At 35.3% G+C, this 23624-nt stretch overlaps 1 protein-coding gene across 1 annotated transcript in view; it reads left to right on the top strand.

The window, feature by feature from the left end:
- Positions 1-23624, top strand: part of Phkb (phosphorylase kinase regulatory subunit beta) — a 214358-nt gene that overhangs the window by 167197 nt on the left and 23537 nt on the right. Inside the window, exons 18-27 of the mRNA XM_033759669.1 lie at positions 4004-4087; positions 4520-4624; positions 5764-5846; positions 6042-6132; positions 12901-12962; positions 13051-13213; positions 14257-14338; positions 16466-16523; positions 18837-18927; positions 21726-21928. Of these exons, the coding sequence (XP_033615560.1) occupies positions 4004-4087; positions 4520-4624; positions 5764-5846; positions 6042-6132; positions 12901-12962; positions 13051-13213; positions 14257-14338; positions 16466-16523; positions 18837-18927; positions 21726-21928 (1022 nt within the window). The remainder of the gene's footprint in view (positions 1-4003; positions 4088-4519; positions 4625-5763; positions 5847-6041; positions 6133-12900; positions 12963-13050; positions 13214-14256; positions 14339-16465; positions 16524-18836; positions 18928-21725; positions 21929-23624) is intronic.

The following is a 23624-nucleotide window of genomic DNA, read 5'->3' on the forward strand; positions in this document are numbered from 1 at the left end:
AAATTTAGAGCTGACTTCCCCATCCTAGTAGTATCAGTATTTACTAGAGAAACAGATATAACATAATATATATAAAGACATATGAATTTACAAGATTGCCTTACAATGGCCACCCACAAAGTCAGATAAGGAAAAGTCCAGAAAGTCTGTCTGCACACTGGAGACTGAAGAATTTAGTTGAAGGTTTGGAGCTCACTGCAGTGTTCCTTGTGAGTATGTATCAGGAGGCGAATGGGTCTTTGATAGAAGCCTGAAGAGTCTATGCAGTAAGGCTGAAGGATGTGCACCGGAAACCAGGAGATGATGTCTGTAGAGAAACAGAAGCAGATCTGTCCTTCCTCATTTCTCCTCTATACCATCCAGATGATAAAGAGTCACCCTAGGCTAGATCTTCCACACCTGAGAGTGTAAAATTGCTGAGCCAATTGAGGTTAGCCTCTCTTAACTAAACTTCTCATGTTGACACAATCAATCAATCAACCATCCCAACAGATAAAGCTGAAAACACAAGAATCCTTTGAGTAGTTTACACTTTAAAATCACACCACGATGTAAATGGTCAAGAGCTATATTTTATGGTGAAGGAGGATAAATGTGACCAAAAGGGAATGGAGGAGCTCCAAAGCTGGGAGATGACACAACATTCCCACACAGTGCACTTACTCAGATGTAGGTTGTTTTTGTGGGCACACTTTTATGGTCTCTCACTGAAAGTTCTGAAGAATGGTAATGAAGCTTAGTCTTTGATAAAAATATCCTTAAAACAAATTAACCAAAATCGGTTGTTTTCAAGTCTAGTTAATATTACCAAACTTTTATGGTAGATGAGTCTTTACCAGATAATGTAGTCAAGATGTGAAAGGCCAATGCAGCTAACAAATGACCTCAATATGGCATTTTATTCTTTCTTCAGCAAACTCCTGCTAGCACACAGTACTGTTAGGCACTCATATGACCTCTGAGTCGAGTGGTGTGAAATAATAATTATAGTCTACTTTGATAAGTGCTCTACTAGATGTCTATATAGAGTGCTTTGGAATCACAGATGCAGTAGAAAACATTTTGTTATGGAGTGAGTGGGGATTTACAGCAGGTCTGACTCACTTTGTATTGTATTAGATGTTGTTAACAAACAATTTACACTTTGGGTGTGTGATATGGCTAAAAAAATTGTGGATCCCTGGTACAAAAAAAAAAAAAATGTCATCAAACACCCAGCTTCCTTGTACACGTGTCAAGATGGTAGTTTATGTGCAGCCTCTGTGTTCCAAACTAGCGGATTCATCCTCAGGGTGTACTGGCAACATACGGCGCCTTATGATTCAGTCTTTTGAAAGTAAATGTGTTCCTTTAAATCTTAGTTGGTATACATATTCTTACAGCAATAGCTGATCCTTTCTGAAAAGCTACAGTGTTCTTCATTCAAGTTAATGAAAAGCATATAAGGGAAAATAGCTGAGAGCATGAGTTTTGCAGTGTGTGGTTAATGTTCACGATAACGCTAACACTGGTGTGATTTGCTTCCTGATATAAATACAGGTTTATGCTCTTACATACAGACCTAATGTGAAGTACTCTTGTTCTTGTGGATGGTCTTTGCTATGTATTGTGACTGTGCACAAGGTGGGGGCAACAGATCTGCACCTTGAAATGCAGATCTGTCTGCTCGGCAGAGACCAGGTGTCCCATATTTGAAACTGTTGAAAATAATCTTTTACTGAAGTAAATAGTGATACTTAAAGGAACTCTACCTGGATTGGTGTCTTAACTTGTGCATGATTAATTAATATAACCACTTGTCTAAAATAAATGTAAAGTAGTTTAGGCATACTTTATTTCTGAAAAACTGAAAGTATTTGAGGGAATAGTGGCTCTATCTGGTGTTATGTGCTAGTTTCAGGGTAGCTATGTATATGCTTATAGAGTGTTTTTTTCTGGCCAGTTGGTTTATGTCATGCTTATTGCAGAATCATTATTCGTAGCACCTGTAGCTTAGGAGGACATTTAGTTGTTCTCTCAGTCATCGTCAAGTATGTCCTGAATACCAGCTATATGCCAGGCATAGGGCCAAGTTAGAGATGCTATTATTTTCTAAGAATGTACAGTTCAGAAGGAGAAAGAGAAAGAGCTAACTCTGACACAGCAGAATGAACAGAGAACTCTGGTTAATTGTGTATATGATGAAGCTGTTATTTGAAATCAGTTCAAATCACAATCAAGAGATTGTGTAGAAACAGTTGGTTTGATTTTCCATTTAGGAAAATTTAGATTTTTTTAACTCTCATCAAATTCCAGACAGCTTAAAAATTTAAATATTTTAAGGTGGTTTAAGTATAAAATCATTAGAAGAGAAACAGAATACTTTTATAGCTACTGGGAGGGAAAGTCCATTCTTAGAATGACAGTAGTGCCAAGAAGCAATAAGAAAGTGATTGAAAAATTTAAATGTAGCATAAACAACCTGGTACATCAAAGGGGCTTATAATATTTCTTAGTTGAAAAAATGTTTAGATTGAAATGCCACATTCTGAAATGTTTAACCTATCATGCAGTCATTCTCCCATTTCATAATAACATTGGAGAAGTGAAAACTGGTAAAATATTTGATTAAAAGGGTATATTTGACTCTCAAGATCTCATACAAATAAAAAAGAATGACAGATACTCAGTAGAAAAGGAACAAATGAAAAAAATAGAACATACAAATAGCCACTTACTGTATTGAAAAATGCTCAACCACAAAATATTTGAACACAGTATTTTTTAAAAGTAAAATGAAATATGATTTTGACCCAAGATAGTGACAAAGAGGCCTGTGCACTGGTAAATGCCAGTGTCCATTTGTACATTATTTCTAGTAGAAAACCAACCAAGCATTATGTTTGAAAGAAGATACATTCTCTTTGATCAAGGAAGTCTAGGAGATTATTCTGGAATATAATTATATACTGTCCAGAGATGTTACTGAGTTATTTTTAAGATAACAAAAATTAGGAGTGACCTATGTCAGAGAATGGGTTTAATTAGGATAAGGAGACTTCTAGGTTGGATTAAGTGCTCAGCTCTGAAATTGAGTAACTCCTAATTCCTAATTAACTCCTATTTCCAAGATTTATAAGGCTATCTGCTTTTACTTTACTGAAATTCTGAAAGATTCTGCTTCACTGTGGCATGTTTCCCTGTTTTCGAATACTTCTGCAGAATTTTTCCCCATCAGTATGTTTTAGCAGTATAGAAGATGCATAGATTCATTTTAACATCTTGAAACTGTAACATCACATTGTTAAGTTTAAAAAATGGGTCACAATACAGATTATGTATTATTTGAACCCATTTATGTATATTTGCATATATTGATGTATGTGTATAAGGTGAATGTATATTTATGTACTTTTTAAAATCTATGACAGATATACTTTTGGTGTTTCCTGGGATTGCATAATAAATTATACCCTTTGAAGAAATACCAAAGTCAAATTGTTTCATAAGATATTGTGAGAAAAAATAAGACCTAAGACTATACACGTTGGTTTATGAAACTCATATAATCAGAAATATCAGTACAAATGATTCCATTTTATTAGGAAATACTGAAATGTGAAAAGCTAGGAGAAAATTAATGGTGTTTTCTTTTTTAAGAAGCCATTTTTTTTTAGTGATACATGAAACATTTGTGTCTTTTGAGTCCTTTTATGAATCAAAACCATGCATGTTGTATGTTTATGACAAGTGTTTTGCTCTCAAAAGCTCAGTAACCCCAAGTCTAAGTGGTCATCCTTGAGGAAGGAAGGAAGGGGAAGGGTAGGGAGGGGAGGGAAGAGAAGGGGAGGAAAAAATAAAGAAAAAGAAAAGAAAAGAGGGAAAGGAAAGGAAGAGGGGAAGGAGGGGGGAGGAAGAAAGGAAGAGGGAGACGAAAAGAGAGAGAAAGAGGGAAAGAAAGAGAAAGAAAAGAGCAAAGCAAAGCATGGGGTTCTTACCTGATTTACAACCTTGTGTATTACAGGCTTATTTCCACCTGGGCATCAATGAAAAGTTAGGACTCTCCGGAAGGCCAGATAGGCCCATTGGCTGCCTCGGTACATCAAAGGTGCTCAGAAAATTTCCTCATTGAGTAACATTTGTATTATAATACTTCCTAGTAAAATGATATGTCATTTATACTTGGGCTTATCATCTGAATTATTATTTTCTGCAAGTAAATCGTATTTTACATTATATCACAGAAGCTTTCTGAGAGTAAATCATCATCCTGCTATGTTATTTCTAAGCTTTGTAAAATACCTTATTTATAATAATATTTATTTAATCAGAGGCTTTTCCCATCCTTTTGGGAAAGATCTAATTAAGGATGATCTACTTTATTGGCATACTAATTGAATCAAGAAACTATAATTAAAATTGTATGAGTTTTATAAGCTATTTGCTTACTCTAAGCATCAGTTTTAATTTTTATTGAGATTTATGGTACTGTACCTTTGTCTTTAGTATAGTTTGTATTTAGTTTTTATTTTCTTTACAGATTTATCGCATTCTAGGAAAGACTGTGGTTTGTTACCCTATCATTTTCGACTTAAGTGATTTCTACATGTCTCAAGATGTTTTACTGCTGATAGATGACATAAAGGTAGCTTCATAATACCTCTTGGTTGAAATGGGATGATATTTTTTCCCATTGATTTTATCATATATTGTTAAATTGAGTGCTTCTGGGTATCTTTTACAATGAGTTAACACAGTTTAAAATTTGAAAATAAAACACACGTTTGGTCAAAGAGTTTTTAGATTACTGCAGCATTAGAATATTAGATGGAATCTGTCTTACATAAAGTTATGTCATTGCTGTGTTACCTTTCTACAAATCGAATAAAAATATATAGGTTCTAAAAGCAGGAGAACTATTTTAAAACTATTAAAATGCCAGTACTTGTTTATTTCTTTTTTAACAAAAGTCAGATTAGCAAAATAATTTTCTTATGAAGTATGCCCAGTAAGACCTCAACTCTTAAGTTGTTGAGTTAAACTCCCCTTTTTACTTGCACAGCAGAGAATCAGCCTCATGGTCCAGAGCATGAAATCTGGAGCCAGACTGCGTTTGTTAAAATCTTGGCTCTGTCACTTACCAACTGTTCTTGGGCAAGCTCTTCAGTGCCTGGTTTTTCTTCTTAAAACTGATTAGTAATAGTGATGTTCTGAAAATTAAATTAATTAGTATATATATAAAACATTCAGCATAGTGCCTGGTACTTGATGGGGTGTTATGGAGGTCTTTAATATGATGCCTGTATAGGTAGCTTGGTGGTAGGTAGGTGACTAGGTAGATTATTTAGTCAAATAATTCTCTCCCCATTTCTGATGGTTTGGATAGAATAGATTCAGTTCAATTTCTACTATCTGCTGTAATAGAAATCCACAGTAATATAGAGTGGAAATTATTCTTCTGGATAACAGCACCGAGATGATATTTTTTTCTCCCTGGAACCTTGAGCTTTATTTCTTAGGCAGAGAAAGGAAAAGTGTGAGCAAGTACAACAGAGTACAGACATTCTCAGCAAGGGAGCCTTAAAACATGGGTGATGTGATTACTTTAAAGAGCAAAATTTGGTTTAAAAGGGTTTCCATATTTCTAAGTACTCTAATTTACCCAGGTTTTGATTGTGCACTCTATTAATACGTATTATTGACTCTTTGCCTCACATGGTTAAGGATCCTCATCTGCTCAGATATTATGACATTACACCTTGCCCCACTCTTATGTTTTGGTAGAATGCTCTACAGTTCATTAAGCAATATTGGAAAATGCATGGACGTCCACTTTTTCTTGTTCTTATCCGGGAAGACAATATAAGGTAGGTTGATGAAAGAAGTAAGGTGTGTATGTCTCATGGCTGTTAATACTGTGAACCCTTTAGAAGCAAGGTTTCCTTGTGTTTTTGTATCTGTCTTAGCAGGTGGCATAGTATTTTACATATACAAAAGATAGTATTAGATTACTAATTTCCTATGACTAATATGCTCATTTTATTGATTATTTCATTTTTCAGAGGTAGCCGGTTCAACCCCATATTAGATATGCTGGCAGCCTTTAAAAAAGGAATAATTGGAGGAGTCAAAGTTCATGTTGATCGTCTACAGGTAGTCTGTTGAATTTCAGTGCTTCTGTTTTCAGAACAGTTAATCTGAACTACAGCTATATTTCTTACTATTTGTTCCCTTTAAGGTTTTGACTCACAGTTTTATTTTGTGCTTATATTCCTATGCCTGTTGTCTCCATATCAATTGTCTGATTACAGGAGTGTTTCCTATACAGAATTTTAGACTTTAGTAGCTCATCTTTAAATTCCAGTTTGCATTTGAGGAAGCTTGGGTCCATATGTGTTAATGAGGTAACCTGCTATATAATCTAGGATGTTAGAGACAAGTTGGGTGACTTCTGGTCCAGTGCTCTTTTCCGTACTCCACTGTAGCATTCAATCAGGAGATAGCCCTCCTTCCATTCAAATATCACACACACTGTTTTCTTCTAGGAAGCCGCTTTGGTTCTCTATTAGCCAACACAGCTATTCTGCCTTCCTCAGCAGCTTTTGTACTTCAGCCAGATAGATTAATTACTCTGTCTTGGACTTTGAGGAGTTCTGCCTCTCTGCTCCTACCATTTCCTCTTCCTGGATATCCTCCTTTCTTTCAAGCTCTTTGAGCTTTGAAGTTTTAACAGACTTTAAAGCTAACTCTGCAAAATGTGCCAGGCTAAAAATGACACTTCTTTTATGACCTCTACTCAAATTGTATTCCATATAACTCTCAGGTCTCATTTCCTGTAAAATAATTGTGATCATTGCATGGGGTCTTTATAGTAGGAATTCTGTATTGAGTAAGAACAAAATTGATAAAGAAGGGCCTACATAGGTAGTGTTATAAATTACAGGTCTACATACCCATTGACTGGTGGTTGTATTTTGTAGATCTGATTGGTTTTTATCTAAATGATCATTTTTCCCATATCTTTTGTTGCTTTGACTTTTTGTAAAGCTTCCTGGGCAATTTCTTTGATTTTTTTTCTTGCAGATTTTTCTAGCATTCCAGCACCATGCTTTAAAATTCCCTTTTTCATTGTAACCTGCTTTTGTTTTGTATATGTTATACTTTGTATTATTTTTTTGAGGATATCAGCTAGAAGCTTTTTAAAATTTTTACTGCTTTCAGATTTCTTTTTCTCTGTCTTTCATATTGAAGATACTTGCCAGATATCTACTGGTATTTAGCTATCCCATCATTTTTTAAAATAAAAAAGTAAAAAATTTATAGGAAGCTGTATGGAGGAGAAAGATGCATGCCTTGATACATTTTCTTATAAAATAGTTCAATAGCAAAGGCTCTTTGAGGGAAGTTTCAAGTGCCATTATCTAGAGATATTGGATCTTCTCTGAGGTTGAATCTGGATCTGGAGCTTCTCTGAAGCTCTTCAGTTTTTCCAAAAAATAAATATCTGATTTTAAAATAAAGACTGTGCACTTTGCTTCTGTGTTGTGAGATTGGTTGGGAGAAGGGACCTAGGGGTCCCATTGTGAAGTATCCAAACTGTCACCTTTGATCCTTGCAGTTTCTGCTCCTTACTGTGCCTTTTACTATTGAGTACAGTATCTTTGACCAGAGAAAAAGCCATTTGTTTACCAAAAATTAGAGAAATGAAAGCAAACACTACTTAGTAGGTGTATAGGGAAACCTGAAAGGCTTTACAAGGGAATTCAGACCTCACAAAGGTAGAAAATAACGTTATCCAGACCCTGAAAGTGTTTCTACAATGATGCATATACAGTGTCTCGCTTTCATTTAAAAATTAGGGGAGATGATGAAACAAATAGTGAAGAGGAAACACAACCGAAATAGACCTATATTTGTTCTAGGTATTGGTATTATCAGAGACAGATTTTAAAATAACTATGATCAGTATATTTAAGAAATTAAATAACAATTTGGATAATTTTTATTAAAACTTTAAAACTATTAAAAAGGAATAAAACAAGTTCTGAATAAAAACTTTGATCACTAAAATTGAGAACCCAAACAGTGTGGTACTTGCTTAGTATATTTGATGATACAATATAAGTAACACAGTAATTGGCCTCACTATACACACAAGAACTTAAACATAAACTGATGTTTTATAGTTTATTTAACAAATACTTCAGTGATAAATTAAGTTAGGGCATCACCTGCTATCATAGAAAAATACATTTCAGGTGTATTCGTTGATTTAATGTAAAAAACCAAAGTCATGAAAAAACTCATAATTTCAGAAAGAAAATATTTTCTCTTTCATTTTTGACATACAATAACTATCAGTTTTGACATTTAAAATTCTTTGACACATTCTCATTTCTGTGCTACATTCAACTTTAAAATATTTTACATTGCTTTAAACTTGAGTATTCCATGTTTCAAGCATTTCTGTTTCGTTTGAAGACTCATAGACAAATTAAAAAGACAGTGCAAAAGGTGGTAATATTTTCTTAAAGCAATGAATTGAAGATTTCTCATTTTGATTTTTCTTTTAATGTCAAGTACAGCATTATGTTTTAAAGTTGGAAAGAGACACTTTTCTCCATCATTTGAAATTGGGAAATTTTTCACTTATGTATCCTTGCACACAAAGCTCAAGTTGGTCAAGATCTTGAGATAATTCATCCAAATACCTCCTTTACAAATAGCAAACTGGAGCTCTTTAAAATGATCACTACAGAGGAGAGGGCAAAACTCATGACTTCCATTTTCTTGGCTTAGTGTTTTTTATACTCAAGCACCTGAACTTTCACCACTGTACTTTAAGCAGCAGAATTTGATGTGCAGTTCCTATTTCAATCTATTTTTTCTATTTTTAGTTGTGCTTTAAAAGTTAGAGATGAGTAATTTTGTTTTCATGATTGAGTTTTCCATTTCAAAAACTATAAATGGAGGCACACCATTTATTTTTATTTTTGCCTTCTCTTTTTTTGTTTGTTTAATTAAAAGTATTTTGTCAAAAACAAAATGTTACCTGGGCATGGTAGTGCATGGCAGTAATCCTAGCTACTCAGAAGGCTAAGAGGCAGGAAGATTACAAGTTTGATGCCAGCCTGGGCAACTTAGTGAAATTCTATCTCAAAATAGAAAGGGAGGAAGGTAGCTTAGTGGTGGAGTACCTCTGGGCTCAATTCCTAGTTCTGCTATCCCCAAATTTTAAATATCCTTAATGATAAAAATACATTCTCACAATTGCATTTGAGGCAACTTTGTCATTATGCAAATATCAGCACATCCTTACACAAACCTGGATGGCTTAGATTACTTGACATGGCCTGATGATGCCATCAAAAGACAGGGTAATTGCAAGATGTAGGAGGCTGTTGCCAGCAGAACACAGCATACTCTTTTGTTTGTAAACATTTTAGTTTTATAAGTAGAAGGAGTACACTAAAATACTGATCAAAAATATATTAGCCAGTAGTATATTTATTTGTTTTGTTTGCTTTTTTTTGTTTTTTGTTTTCTTGGTACCTGGGATCGAACTCAGGACCTTGCGCTTGTGAGGCTGGTGCTGGAACCACTGAGCTAATCCCTGGCCCTATATTTATTTGTTTACACCAGCATCACCAGAAACATGGCTAATATACTATACATTACAACTGGTACATCAGTACATGATAGGAATTTTTCAATTGTATTATAATCTTATGAGACCACTGTTATATATGCTATTATTGACCAAAATATCCTGAAATGTGACATGACTATATAACCCCTCTCTTTTAGGGTCAGCAATATTTTGAAAGATCTTGTGAATGTAAATTTGTACTTTTACATTTTTTTAAAATTATGGTAAACTTACATGAAATTTACCTTCTAAGCCATTTTATGTGCATTTGCATTGTTGTGTGCCAATCTCTAGAACTCTTTTTATTATGCAAAATTCAGACTTTACCAGTTAAACATCCCCACATTCTCTCTCACCTCTCCTTCATCTCTTCTGTAATATAAGTAAAAGTGACAACTTTGTGCTTCTCTTGCATTTTCCTTTCAAATCTCCTTAGTATATGATCTGCAGTTTCTGTCATCACTGAACTCAGTCTCTCTACCCAAATTTGTTACCAGAACATTCTCTATGCATATTCCTAACTACATTTTCCACTCCTCAAATGCTGGTAAATGCTCCTCACCCAAATGCTGGATAACATTTAAAATCTCTGAATGTAACTGAAATTACCCCATCATGTTGCTTACTGTATTGCAGTATCACATTTTTCTTTTCCTTTTTGTCTTCTAAGTTATACTTTAATTTTACGACTTAGTTCAGTTCTCTTTTAGTAAAACCCTGGGATTGAAATTAATTTTACCTGCTTGTGTATTTCTTTGGCACTTTGCTTAAGCCTTTAATATAACTCCTAACTTTATTTTATGTGTAACTAGTATCCTGTGTCTGTTACTTTATGGTTTGTAAACTCTCAGGCCAAGCTTTACTCATCTCTGCTCACTACTCTTCTCAGAGAAATATGTAATATTTCTTCATTGATTAAAAAAATATGTATTGATCTCTCCCTCTCAGTACTGATTTCATAGTTAAATAAGATATACAAGATTCCTGACCTCATAGGACTTATTCTAGTTGTAGAGCCCAACCGCAAAACAAAGCAAGGTAGACAGAGTGACAGGAAGGAGAAAAACCTCAGGTAGGATATTGAGCAGGGAAAGACCTCATGGGATATAATTGATATATTAGAGTAATTGAATACCTTTTGAATATTACACTTCATTTAACATAAACATACAGCATTAAGTTATATGATTATCATTAGAACTCTGGTATTAGGAAATTAATTATGCTTTTTACAAAACTAAATTAGGAGCCTCTACAACCAACTGAAAATTTTTTTAATCAAAAACCATTGAGACTTTTACTGGAATTTGGCACTTATTTAGACTAAACATTTACTTTAGGGACAGAATTAGAATATAAGGATGAGTAGGCTAATTAAAAATGGACAATATTAAGTAAAATTATTTTTCTTATGTTTTTAGTATTAGCTATCAGCTTTGAGAATTCTTAATTCTTTTAATCTATTATTGAATCCTGTTTATCTCTCCCCTCAGATTCTATCTAGACTTAACTACTGCCTATTACATTTAGAGATAGCATGATCTAGCTACCATCATCTCTTACCAAGACTTTTTGCACTCATCTCCTAAAGACATGTAACTTCTTCATACCCTACCTGGGCAGAGGCAGTTAGATTATATCACACAGCAGAAGCCTCCACTGATTCCCTCCCTCATGCAAAGTGGAAACCAGAGTCCTTCAGAGGTCTGTGTTTTATCCATGGACTGGACCAGTACCCCTGACCTTGTCTTGTTATCTCACTCATCTATTGTATTTCAACAACAGCCCCATCCCTACTGCTTCTTACACACTAAGCATGCTCTTGCCTCAGGTTGTATTTCCCCAGCCTGCGCACCTCTTCCTTCATTTTCTTATCACTGATGCTGTTCTTCCTTACGTTTCTGTCACTGTATCCGAGAAGTCTTAGAGAAGACCTGTGTATCACTTATATAAGGTAGCTAACATGCTCCTCCTGCTCCTCTTCCTTGACACTTCTCTTCTGCTGTTCTCATTTCCACTTAGTATGTATTTCTTATTTTGCACTTATCAACATCTGCTATGTATATAGTTTGTTTATTGTCTACCCCTCACACATACCTATCAGATCAGTTTCAGTGGAGCAAAGATTTTACATATTTTGCTCATGCTATATCTTCGGTACCCAGCATAGGGCCTGGCATATGGTAGGTGTTTGTAAATATTTGTGTGACAAATTAGTTTACTAAAAAGCAAGATGTAGAACCATTAGCTTACATGCAAGGAAATAACATTCAACAAACTTTGATTATGGTCAGCACTGACCTCTCTGTAGTAGCAGACTCTATAGTCAGGAGCTCACAGCCCAAGTAACTTGACAGAGGCAGTGAGTTTGAGTGCAGAAGGCATGTTTGGCCTCACTCAACTCAAACTCAAACTCTGGGGGGAGGCTTTAAGATGGTTACTGGTAATATGTCCATCCTGCCACCTGTAAGCAAGTATTTATTGATGAGCTATTGTATGACTTTCCACTAGAAGAGAATGCAGCACAATGGTGGATGGTTTGTGAACAGAAACAGCATTCCCTATGTCATATTTCTTCACATTTGAAATGCATAGTAAGAAAGTAGAGAAATAACACATTTAAGACACTTTTAATTGACAAATTGTCTGTTTTTTAAAAATAATTTATGGCTTGTTTATTTGCACAATACATTTCTCAGTTTTCTGACAGTTCATCAGATAATTAGAAATGACAAAAGTACTAAAAATAACTATAGGTTATGTCATTTGTACTGTTCTCCATGAACTACTGACAAAAAACTGGGTTTGCATTCAGACTCATTTAATTTGCCCAACATAAAATGAGGAACTAATGGAAAATAAAATGATCAAGTGCATATTGCAACATGCCACAGTACAAAGGAGCACCATATTAAATAATCAGTACCTTCACAATCCTGAAAAATGGAAGCTTGTCTTACCTCATCATTGGATAACCCTGAAATATATTATAGTACCAGCAGAATCCAAGTGTAACTTCACGTTCTTTTCCCAAAACAACTTCAATATTTTAGTACTTTTTTATTTTAATGTGTACTGAATTATTTTAATTCTAACTTCAAAATAAATACCAGTAGTTCTAAGACCAGAATTCATCTCATATTGACTTTTCTATTGATTACTTGTTACTTGTGATGTTTATATTGTTTTTGTAGTATTAAAAAATGTGTGCACAAACTATGAAAGTATGGATTGATGAATTTAAGAATTTAGAATCTTCTCTTATGTTTTAGACACTGATATCAGGAGCTGTGGTAGAACAGCTTGACTTCCTACGAATCAGTGGTACAGAAGAGTAAGTACCTTTCAGTTATTTAGTTTCTCACTTCTTGTGATTACACTTGAAAAACAGGGAGTCTGAAATGCTTCCTTTTCATTTCTAGGCTTCCAGAATTTAAGAGTTTTGAGGAACTAGAATTTCCAAAACATTCAAAAGTTAAACGACAAAGAAGCACCCTCGATGCTCCTGAACGGAATGAACAACCAGATATCACCATTGCTGAGTGGAAAAACAAATCCACCCACGAAATTCTTCAGAAACTGAATGTAAGGATGATGCAGTTCCCAAAAGGCAACAGGGAGGTTGCCAGAGTAGACACTGCCAGAGTTAGGCTGTGTCTCCTCTCAGAGGAAGACGAAACATATGGCTGTTCTTTACCTGGGGCAGTCATGGGAGGTTGATTTAAACTTAGCATGGATGCCTTAAGAAGATGATTGGGATTAATTTAGATATGAGAATGTTGTATGAGTCATTAAAGAAGTCAGTGGTGGTTGACTTTGGTTTCTCATAATTTTCTTTCAGTCCTCTTTCTCTTCCACTTCCACTCCATCTTCTCTCCTGCTGAGGTCTCTTGCTCCCTTAGTCTTTCCTGTCGCTGAGGAAAGCAATAGTCTGACTACATGTACATTTTAGCAACCTAGTATTTTATTTTTCCTGAGATTATTCATATTTTTTAAAAAAGAAATGAAATTGTACTGGTAGAACTGTTACCTCTGTGCCACCTTATTTGGACCGTACAAATTTGTACATGTAGACTAGATACATATCCTTCTAGACATCATCAGTCATTAATGTATATACTATCTAAATCTACAGAAGGATAAATGTGATATAAAGTCTTAAAGCACATAGCAGAGTGGCCTAATCCATAAGAAGCCCTCTACAGATCTCCCCTCCTGTCATGGATCTCATTATGATAGGTAAATAACAACATGGCCTCCCACTTACACCAATAAATAGAGTCAAGAAGGAACAGTTTAAATGACTTGCCAAATCTCAGAGAATGGCAAAATAAGTATCAGTACTTGTAGACAACATGTTTTCTGTTCATTGCTTATTTAGTTTCCTGGAAAATTTGATTCAGTCTTGCTACCCCAGGAAGCCAGTTTGTCTACTCTCTCTCTACAGTATCTAAGATAACTAGTTGTGTAATGTTATCTTATGCTTGTTATATCAGTAATATTTTATCTTTCCTCAATTTCATAAGAGTATTTTTTTCTCTGTATCATATGGTTTTGTAATTAGTTATCCCTATCGTAACTCTTGTATTCATTTTATTCCAGTTCCTCATGTTCATTTATATTTTCAGGACTGCAGTTGTCTGGCTGGCCAAGCTGTCCTGCTGGGTATACTGCTCAAAAGAGAAGGCCCCAACTTCATCACAATGGAAGGTAAGAAAACATATCTAGAACTTTTTAAATAACAGGACTTCTTTCCTCTTGAACATGTGTCAAATATGCATAAAAGATATCCCCTAAAATGTTACAAGTTATTTCCTCCTCCAGTAAACCTTTTTTTCTTTTAAATAGAGTGTTCATTCATACCCTGGAGAATGGAAAGGCTGACATATGAACTCCTACATGTTTTTGTGCAGTTGTGCTTGATTGTTTCTCTGATTGTTTGAACAGTGTTGGAGCCTGGATTCTGCCTGACTGTTAACCTCTAATGACTCCATAGTTATTTATTGACAGTTTCTGTTTCCAGTTTTATTTCCTGTAATTTTTTCCAAGAATAATATTGAATAGTTATGTCTATAAAAATTAGCTTCTTCATGGTCTGCAGCAGCCTTTTGGAATGGAACATGGCATTTAATAGAATTGTGCACTGAAGATAGTTAATAAAAATAAATCGTGTCTAATCATGTCTATGTCTACTTTGCATTAAAAATGAAATCCATTTATCCCTGAAATCCATACTTTATATTGGGTCACTACTGTAAAAAATTCTCAAATTCTACATCATAGTCTGCTTCTGGCATTTTATAGTACAGAATAATATAGACTATGTTTCAAGTACTTAGTGTCTAGCTGCTCAAAAATTTTTAGCTCATTTGAATATACTGTTAAGAGGTGCATGTTGATTTGGTTAGAAGCAGAAATTGGGTTAGTGTCCTAAAGAGAGGTTCATTAACTATTATAGTTCTGGCAATGAGCTAACCATAATTATTTATTCAAATGAAGTCTACTTAGTTTTTGTGTTATTGTAGCTAAGAGATAAACTTCTTGAGTTCTATTAAGAAAATTTCAAACAAAATCATTCTCTAATTAGAAAATTAGTTTCATAACTATAGCATAAACAGAACTTTTTTTTAAGTACTGGGTATCAGATCCAGGGTCTTTCCAGTGATCTATAGTCTCCATCATTTTTTATGGTTTATCGTGAGACAGAGTCTCATGAAGTTTCCCAGGCTGGGCTCATACTTGTGATCCTCCTGCCTTAGCCTCCTAAAATCTTAGAATTACAGGTGAGTGGCACCAGACCTGGCATAAGCAGCATTTTAATTTTATTTGGAATAGTCATTGACATTTGAACTTTAGCCAAGCAAAAAAAAAAAAGGAAGATTTTTAAAAACTTAAGCATTTCTTTTTTTTCGTACTGGGGATTGAACTCAGGTCCTTGCGCTTGCAAGGCAGGCCACTGAACCGCTGAGCTAAATCCCAGGGCCCCAAAAACTTAAACATTTCTTTAGAAACCTAGAATTTAGAATGATTTTAGTAATGCTTTTAAATAAAATAAAATTCATATAAAATAGTTCATGAAAGTACTGAGGGAATTACTTTTATAAACAAGAGTAATATTCATCTTTTACTTAGATTTTGAAAGGCTTTAAATATTTTAAACCTATAAAACCATATGATAAATTGAAAATCACAAGCATCTATAGAATCTTAATATAACTATCTAATTCATTATAAGATGATAAAAATAAGGTCAAAATAAAACTTCAAAGATCTTGTTCTTTACCTGTATTTACTTTTTGGTGTGATTTCTTGTTATATTGTTTACATAATGTCAAAACCAGTTATGAGGCCAGACCACATGTAAGTTGCAGCCAGAGGAAGAAAGCTTATGGTGTGTTTTGAACTCTGGAATATGTTGGAATGGTAATAACCCAATATATATAATACGGCCTCAGTGAAGTTTCATTGAACAAATAAATAAATAAAAAGTCATTATATTCAAAGTCTACAGTATTTGTTCAGTTTACCAATTTTGCTATTTTCTGCAGTAAATTAAAATAACATTTGAATTTGTTTAAAGTTCACATTATATTTCAAGAAATAAAATACCAAGATTATATACTCAGACTAAATATTGACAAATGCTGGGGACATTCACATTCTACTTACTTTGGTTACATATTAAAATTATCAGATAGTTCAGAACCTTAAAGGATGGGGGTATCAACTCTAGAGGAACAAAATGAAAATTCATAAATGATTTTTTTAAAGGTGATTAAATGTTGTACATTTAAGTAAAAGCTTTCTTCAACAAAGACTCTATTATCCAATGTCTAGGTACCGTTTCTGATCACATTGAGAGAGTCTATAGAAGAGCTGGCAGCAAAAAGCTTTGGTTTGTATTAGTGTCCTTGTCATTATATTTTATTTTTGTGTTGTCATATTCAGTAGCCTAAAGACAGTGGACCAGTCTTAAACATGATTACTTGTCCTCATTTTTACTTTTTAACTCCAAGCCTATGGACCAAGAGTGTGTACTTTCTTAGGTTGCGCCTACATTCCACTGTAGCATGGTTGTGCCAAGATACTAAAGAAAAAAACTAGGAATAAAGACTTCCACAGGGAATTAACCAGGGGAGTATTCATGGGAATGATTCCTAGTGACTCTTTCCTGCTCTGCCTCCTCCGTCCCAGCAAGTGCTTCAGGTTCTATTTTGTATGTAGAAAACCTGTTCTGTTACCATAGAAGGCCTTGACGAGAGAGAGAGAGACCAATGGCTCATTTTATGAAAGGCAGAAATACTGTACTTAAAAGGTGATTCTCTCATCATTTAAGTTGGATGAGTCCCAGTGATTGTAACCACTTCATGAAAAATAACCATTTTTCCTACATAAAAGTTCTCTTCCCAGGAATTAAAAGAATAATAAATATGTATATATGTAAATTTAAATGAAATTGTTTAAATTCACAATGAGGAAGGTATGCCTAAATGCATGGCCCTCTGCATTTTGATGTAACTCCGGAAATGTTATTAGGAGAATCTAAAGTAACAGCACACATGTACATTTTTTTCACATAGCTAGTTACTAATTTTTTTGAAAAGTCTTAGGCAGTGCCATAAGAAACTCCCTAACGTCAGTAAGCCTCAGATTTCTAATCTCCAAATCAGAGGGCTAGATTAAACAGTCTCTTAATAATCTGTCACCTCTATTTTATAGTAAACTTAGAAATAATGGAATAATCCTATAGTTTCTTAAACTTTCACTGTAAATTCTCAGCACAGGCAGGCAGGCATTCAAGCCAATACATGTTGCTTTTTAGCCAGCCAATTTCAAATTGTGGTCTCTAGTCTTATTTTTGGCTAAACCAACCTGCTCTTGCTTTTTGTATTGTATTTCTATCATAGATAAATCATTAACTACCTACTGTTTTGTTTAAAAGAACAAACTCCTGGAAGTTTTATTTGTTCTTTTTTCCCTTTTATGGCTTTCCACTGACACACCCAGGTTGGCGGTACGCTACGGGGCTGCATTTACCCAGAAATTTTCTTCCTCTATAGCCCCACACATTACTACTTTTCTGGTACATGGGAAACAGGTAATATGCTCAGAACTTGGAAATCCAAGCTGCTTGAAATGTGTGGGCTTACTTGCACTCTGAGGATTAAGTGTGTCTCTCATCTTATAGTGTGTGGGTGAAAGCTTTTTTAAAAGTAGGAAGTGTTTGTTTCACTAACTTTATTAGTTATTAGCTTAATTTTCTACTTGTCTGTTTATGTTGAAATTAAGAAGTACAATGCTTTTTATAGGCCAGTTTCTGTGTATATCCTGAAACAAAGTTTTTAAAAATAGCAGCTAGTTTCAAAACTACATTTTTATTTTATTCTTTCCATCTAAATGTTCTACATGAATTTTTACTTCTGAGGGAAAAATGTCCTGTGTATTTCATGTGCTGCCTTAAAAAAAAAACATCTGTTCTCCCTATATTCTAGACTTTTTCAGGAATGTAAAAATAGCAGTGTGAATTCCTTCCCCCAACATTCTAGCTTTATCAAGGAAAAAATAAGTGCTGGTATTTCATTATAGCATTTTCTAAAGTTCAGTTCTGGGCCCTCTAATCCAGGGATTTGGTTGTCTAGGTACAAAAAGAAACATGATTTTTTAAGTGGTTGTATATGTGCTGCTGAAACGAGCACATGAAGTGATTGTAAGAATAGGTCACATCAACCAGTCTTTTTTTTTTTTTGGTACCGGAGATCTAACTTAGTACCTTGCACTTGCAAGGTAGGTGGAGGAACCACTGAGCTAAATCCCCGGTCCCAACCAGTCTTAATAATGACTTAATAATGAATTTACACTGAATTTGCTAATGCAAATTGGAGCATTCTTTTAATTCCTTCCTGTACACTCCTTCCCTAACTCAGAGAAATAGGCTCCCTTGTCTTCCCTTTAAAATTGATAATGTCATCAACAGTACCTGTGATACACAGGTAAGAGTGAGGCACTATCCCTCCCTACTTCTGGATGGTTCTACCGGCTGGAAAAATTTCTGCTATGAGGTCCAATCTCTTGCATTTAGTGTTTCCTCCAAATAATCACATGAGGACCCAAGCACATATGTTTTTAAAAGGTTTTGTAATCAGGGCCCCATTCATGCATCATATTATAGGTTTGTGAACATCTGGCCTACTCTCTTCTTTGCCCCCAGGTCGGTTGTACGCCATGCAGCAAGTCTTTTAAGTAAAGTAGTGGACAGCCTGGCCCCATCCATTACTAATGTTTTAGTGCAGGGCAAACAGGTAAGTATCTACTTTTCAGCACTCATTTGATCACTGTTGTGAAAATTTCTAGGTTGAGTACTTAATTTTAAATCTGGCACACCTCAGTGTCATAGACCTCTTATACACAGGTTAATAATGGCTCAGGTGTTTCTCCACAAGTCTCCTTTCTCAAGCAAAAAAGATACAGTCTTAAAGTTGCACTGTTATTAAGTGGGCATCCTGTTTTCCTGCTGCATCTCAAAGCTGTACCTTTTGACTTGTTGTAACTTGAGACCATTGCAGGTGCAGGTACAGAAAGTGAAATACTACCTACTAAAGTATTCCAGGTAGGTGTAGGATAGGCAGAGCAAAGACAGGTGAGTAGTGCAGGACACATTTCCTCTTCTGCTTCACCTGAGCTCCTCATGTTCATTAGAACACACTGGTGTCCAGGCAAAACCAGAGTCTGCATAGCCAGTGCTGCTCTCTAGAGTATTCACTCCCTGGGCCATCTCTTCCCCCAACTTTTCTCTACCCACCAAGGCCGACTCTGTCATCTTCTTTTCACAAAGCTGTCTCTAATTTGCTGCAGTCTCTCCTCTGGGTTTCCATCGGGCTCATGACATGTATCAGTCTATGTGTGGTTCCAGTTTATTTGAATGGTAGGCTGTGAGCGCCCGAGGCCAGGGCCTATCTTGTCCAGCACATGTTCCAGCATGCCCAGCACTGGACCTAGATTAGAGTAGGTACTTGGTAAATATGTGTTGAATTGAGCCTCTGCATGTAAATGTGTGGACTAAAATATGGCTGCTCATTCTTGTTTTGTTCTCTATAATTTCTAATTACCTGGCTGAATCATTCTTTGATTATATTGAAACCTGCTTGCTTGCTTGCTTTCTCTTCTTTGGGAATATATGTGTTTATTGTGTTTTCATGTTAGCTAACCTGGAGATATAATAAGCTTTAGTAATATGAAGTACTTTAACCATCTATAATAGAATCAACCAATGGCTGACATTTTAGTGCTCTTAATTTAGACTGAAATAATTTCATCCTGATATCCAGCTTCTGGAATGTTAGAGTAATAAGTTGGTTATTTTTTCTGTAATATTGCTACCAATTAAAAAATAATTATACTAATGAACTCCTGAAGAAAAGTTACGTTACTTTTCATATATGCTATTTTCTGTATTCTACAAATTATTAAAAGGTAAACTTTTCATCCCCATTTGCCAGCTAAAGCAGACTAAAGTACAGGACATGTTTTGGGCCTCTCCTTACCAGAAACCTCACCTCCAGCCCAGAGTCATATTTTTTTCTCCTGGACCATTCCAACTATGAGATAATATTAAATAGGCTATTTTTCCTTAATTTTAGGTCCCTATAATGTATCTAAAAATAAAGTTAATTCTGCTGCATGTGAACATGCTTCAGGCTTTGCATATCTTTGCAGTCACTGCATCTGACACGCTGAGAAGGGCTGGGTTTGGGCTAATCCTCTCTATTCTGTACAGTACCTAGCAGGGCTGGCAGCTTGAGACCCTGCTCTCACACTCCAGAAGCCTTCCAGTCTGCCCTGCCCTAAGGCTAAAGCTGGACCTTTGCCCATCAGACCAGCCTATCTCCCAAGGAGGTAGTGCTGTACAGAGCTGGGTAGACCCAGGAGGCTAGCAGTTCATTTTCATTACCAGGTACACCAAATCCATTCATTGACTGTGTCCTAACCCTTTACAAAAACAGAAAATGAAAATGGGGCAAAACAGGGTACTCAGCCTTGAAATGCCTCCCGGATAACTGAAGTAATACTGTTTGTGCAAAGCACTTTTAGGCCACCCTACACTCTGACGTGAAACAGTGGCTTGTTTAGTCAACGTTTTCAGAAGCAATGAAGACATTCTGTTTGTTTTCTTCTTTACACTGTGGCACTTTAATAAAAGTAATCATACTTGGCCTAACTGGTTGATATCACTGTCATATGATAAAGTAGCCATTACACTCCATTACAAAACTGGGGCATGTTCTGCCATGTTCCGCTCCCTTCCCTCACCTCTGAAAACACAAGTGCCCTTTGATATGCTTTTATTTTACTGCCTCACATAACTGCACTGTACCTAGAAGAGAGATGGAAAGACATACTGAGGAGGATGGGGAGCTGCAGACTCTTCTGGAGGCAAGGGGCCACGGAGAGAGGAGAGGAGAGACTAGATATTCTCTTCCCAGCTTCACCAGCACTTTCTGCTTTGAATTTTCTTTGCTGTTTCTCTCTGTGGTTTTTCCTTTCTCAGGCTTGTGGCAGCCTCATTCATCCCTTTCTACAGGGGAGAGATCTTGCTAGTGTTATGCTAGGGAAAGAGAGGCCTATGCAGGAGCTGGGTGACCTCATATCTGCCTTTGAAAAAGTTACAGTGTTGTAGAGCAAAAAGTCCCTCCTGGGAAATGGTAAAAGAAGGGAAAAGTATATTTTTCAAATACTAGATTGTGTAGACTGTGTAGTAAAGTAAAACTATTCACTGTATTCTCGCTTCTCGGGGGAGTTTCTAATATAAAGTCATTGGAAATAATTTTATCTTAATAGTTATTTATATCGACTTAACCTTCACTCCCCTAACTGAGACCCTCATCTGCATTTATTTTTTAAGCCAGACTCTGAACCATTATGAACTCCACTGGGAGTTATGCTTTGAAAGCCATTTTAATAAATAGCAAGAACAGTTATTCCACCTAATTCCCTAGGTTGTATAGAGCAATTTCAGCCTGCCAGTCATCCTGAGCTTTGAATTTTTTTTTAAACTTTTAGTAGCTAGGAAATTTTTACAGTAAGATTCTGCCACTTGTAGGTAACTCTGGGTGCCTTTGGGCATGAAGAAGAAGTTATCTCTAATCCTTTGTCTCCAAGAGTGATTAAGAACATCATCTATTATAAGTGTAATACCCATGATGAGAGGGAAGCAGTTATTCAACAAGAACTGGTTATACATATTGGCTGGATCATCTCCAATAACCCTGAGTTATTCAGTGGCATGCTGAAAATACGAATTGGGTGAGTAAAGTACCTTCATTTACATTTGTTATTCAAGTGGTTCTTTAACAGACTGGACCTTTCCCTTTCTGTGTGAAGCAATGCTAAGGGTGTCTGGTGGATATTTAGGAAAGTGCACCTTTTCCCAAGCCATGGAAACAGCATCTTCCGATGGCCAGTGACCTGAAATGCCAGTGGCCTGAAAGAATCTTTATGTTTATGTTAAACATAGCAAAGTTCTCCAGTAAAGTTGAACTCCCTGGATTTCCACATATGCATCATAATAAAAAAACTCAGCACAATACTTACAAAAATACCTATAAATAAACAGGTAAGCCTTTACTGAAAAATGATTTTCTCCTAGTAGGTTTCAGGAGGACACACTTAGATAAAAACTGAGGCCTTTAGGGAATATTTTGCATTCATTTTCTACCAAAATCTAATGTTTAATTTCTAAAGTCATAAGTTTGGAGAGGTAAGTGAAAGTAAGACTCTGGTGATCTTGAATTGTCTTAATCAAGAATTTTGTGAAGGGGCTGGGGGCGTGACTCAGTTGCAAAGCACTTGAGTGGTATGTGCAAGGACCTGGAATCAGTCCCTAGTACCAAAAAAAAATTTTTTTTAAATGAATTTTTTTGAGGAAGTATGGCATAGGGAAAATTGACCAGGCTAAGGCATTCAACAGAACTGAGTTTAGGTCCTGACTGTCATTTATCCTTCTTTGCAACTTTGTACAAATGACTAAACTTTAGTCTCACTTTTATAACAACTTCCCTGTTTCTTATGAAAATGAAATGTTTCAGAAAGCCTAGATTACCTAATGAAGCACATTACAAGTATCATGTAAATGTGGCCTAACTGTGAAAAGTCCTACAAGAGTCTTAGCCTATAGAATATTCTAGCACATGGTCAATTTGAGAGGTGTTCCTCTGAGTTCGAAATGAATATATATTTTCTGTTCATTGGTGCAGATATATGGATATGTGAGTGAGAATATAGCTTGCTAACTGTATAATTTGTCAGTATCCTTATTATTTCTATTCTACTTGATCCTCAGTTGCTGATAAAAGCCTCATTATTCCTGTGGATGTATCTGTTTATTTCTGCATTTCATCATTTTTTAAAATATAGTTGAAAGCTTTTTATCCATGTCACTTTGCTTTTGTTAATATATCTTTCTTGGGCCAGGGATTTAGTTCAGTGTTTCCACTGCCTGCTGCTGCCCTGTTACCAAAAAAAAAAAAAAAAAAAAATCTTCCTTTATCATGTATTGCTTTTCAGGTTTTTAAATTTTTCATATCTACAGAACTGTGAAGACTAGTATAGGAAAGCCATGTGATTCATGCTATCACCCAGCTTCAGCAGTATCATGTACCCAGTCTTCTTTCACCCATACTCCCACCCACTATTCATTCTACCCATATGCCCTCTAGATTTTTTTAAAGGCAAATTCACCCTGATAATTTTTTTCTAATATCTCTTCATGATTTCTTTATCTGTCATTATGAGTTTCATACACTGTCTTTCATCTCTTTACAATGTTGTACAATTTGGTATGTGTATGGATATGTGTATATATGTGTATCTCTGTTCAGCACTTGTATTTGTGTTTAAGGTAGTCTTTCTTATTCAGATTTAAAATATATCATTTTAAATGTGCAGTTCAGTAATATTAATTGTATACATAATTTCTTTTTTTTTTTTTTTTTTTTTTTTT

Source organism: Fukomys damarensis, unplaced genomic scaffold (genome assembly GCF_012274545.1).
Source record: "Fukomys damarensis isolate Sample0158 unplaced genomic scaffold, DMR_v1.0_HiC HiC_scaffold_37, whole genome shotgun sequence".
Lineage (NCBI taxonomy): Eukaryota > Metazoa > Chordata > Mammalia > Rodentia > Bathyergidae > Fukomys > Fukomys damarensis.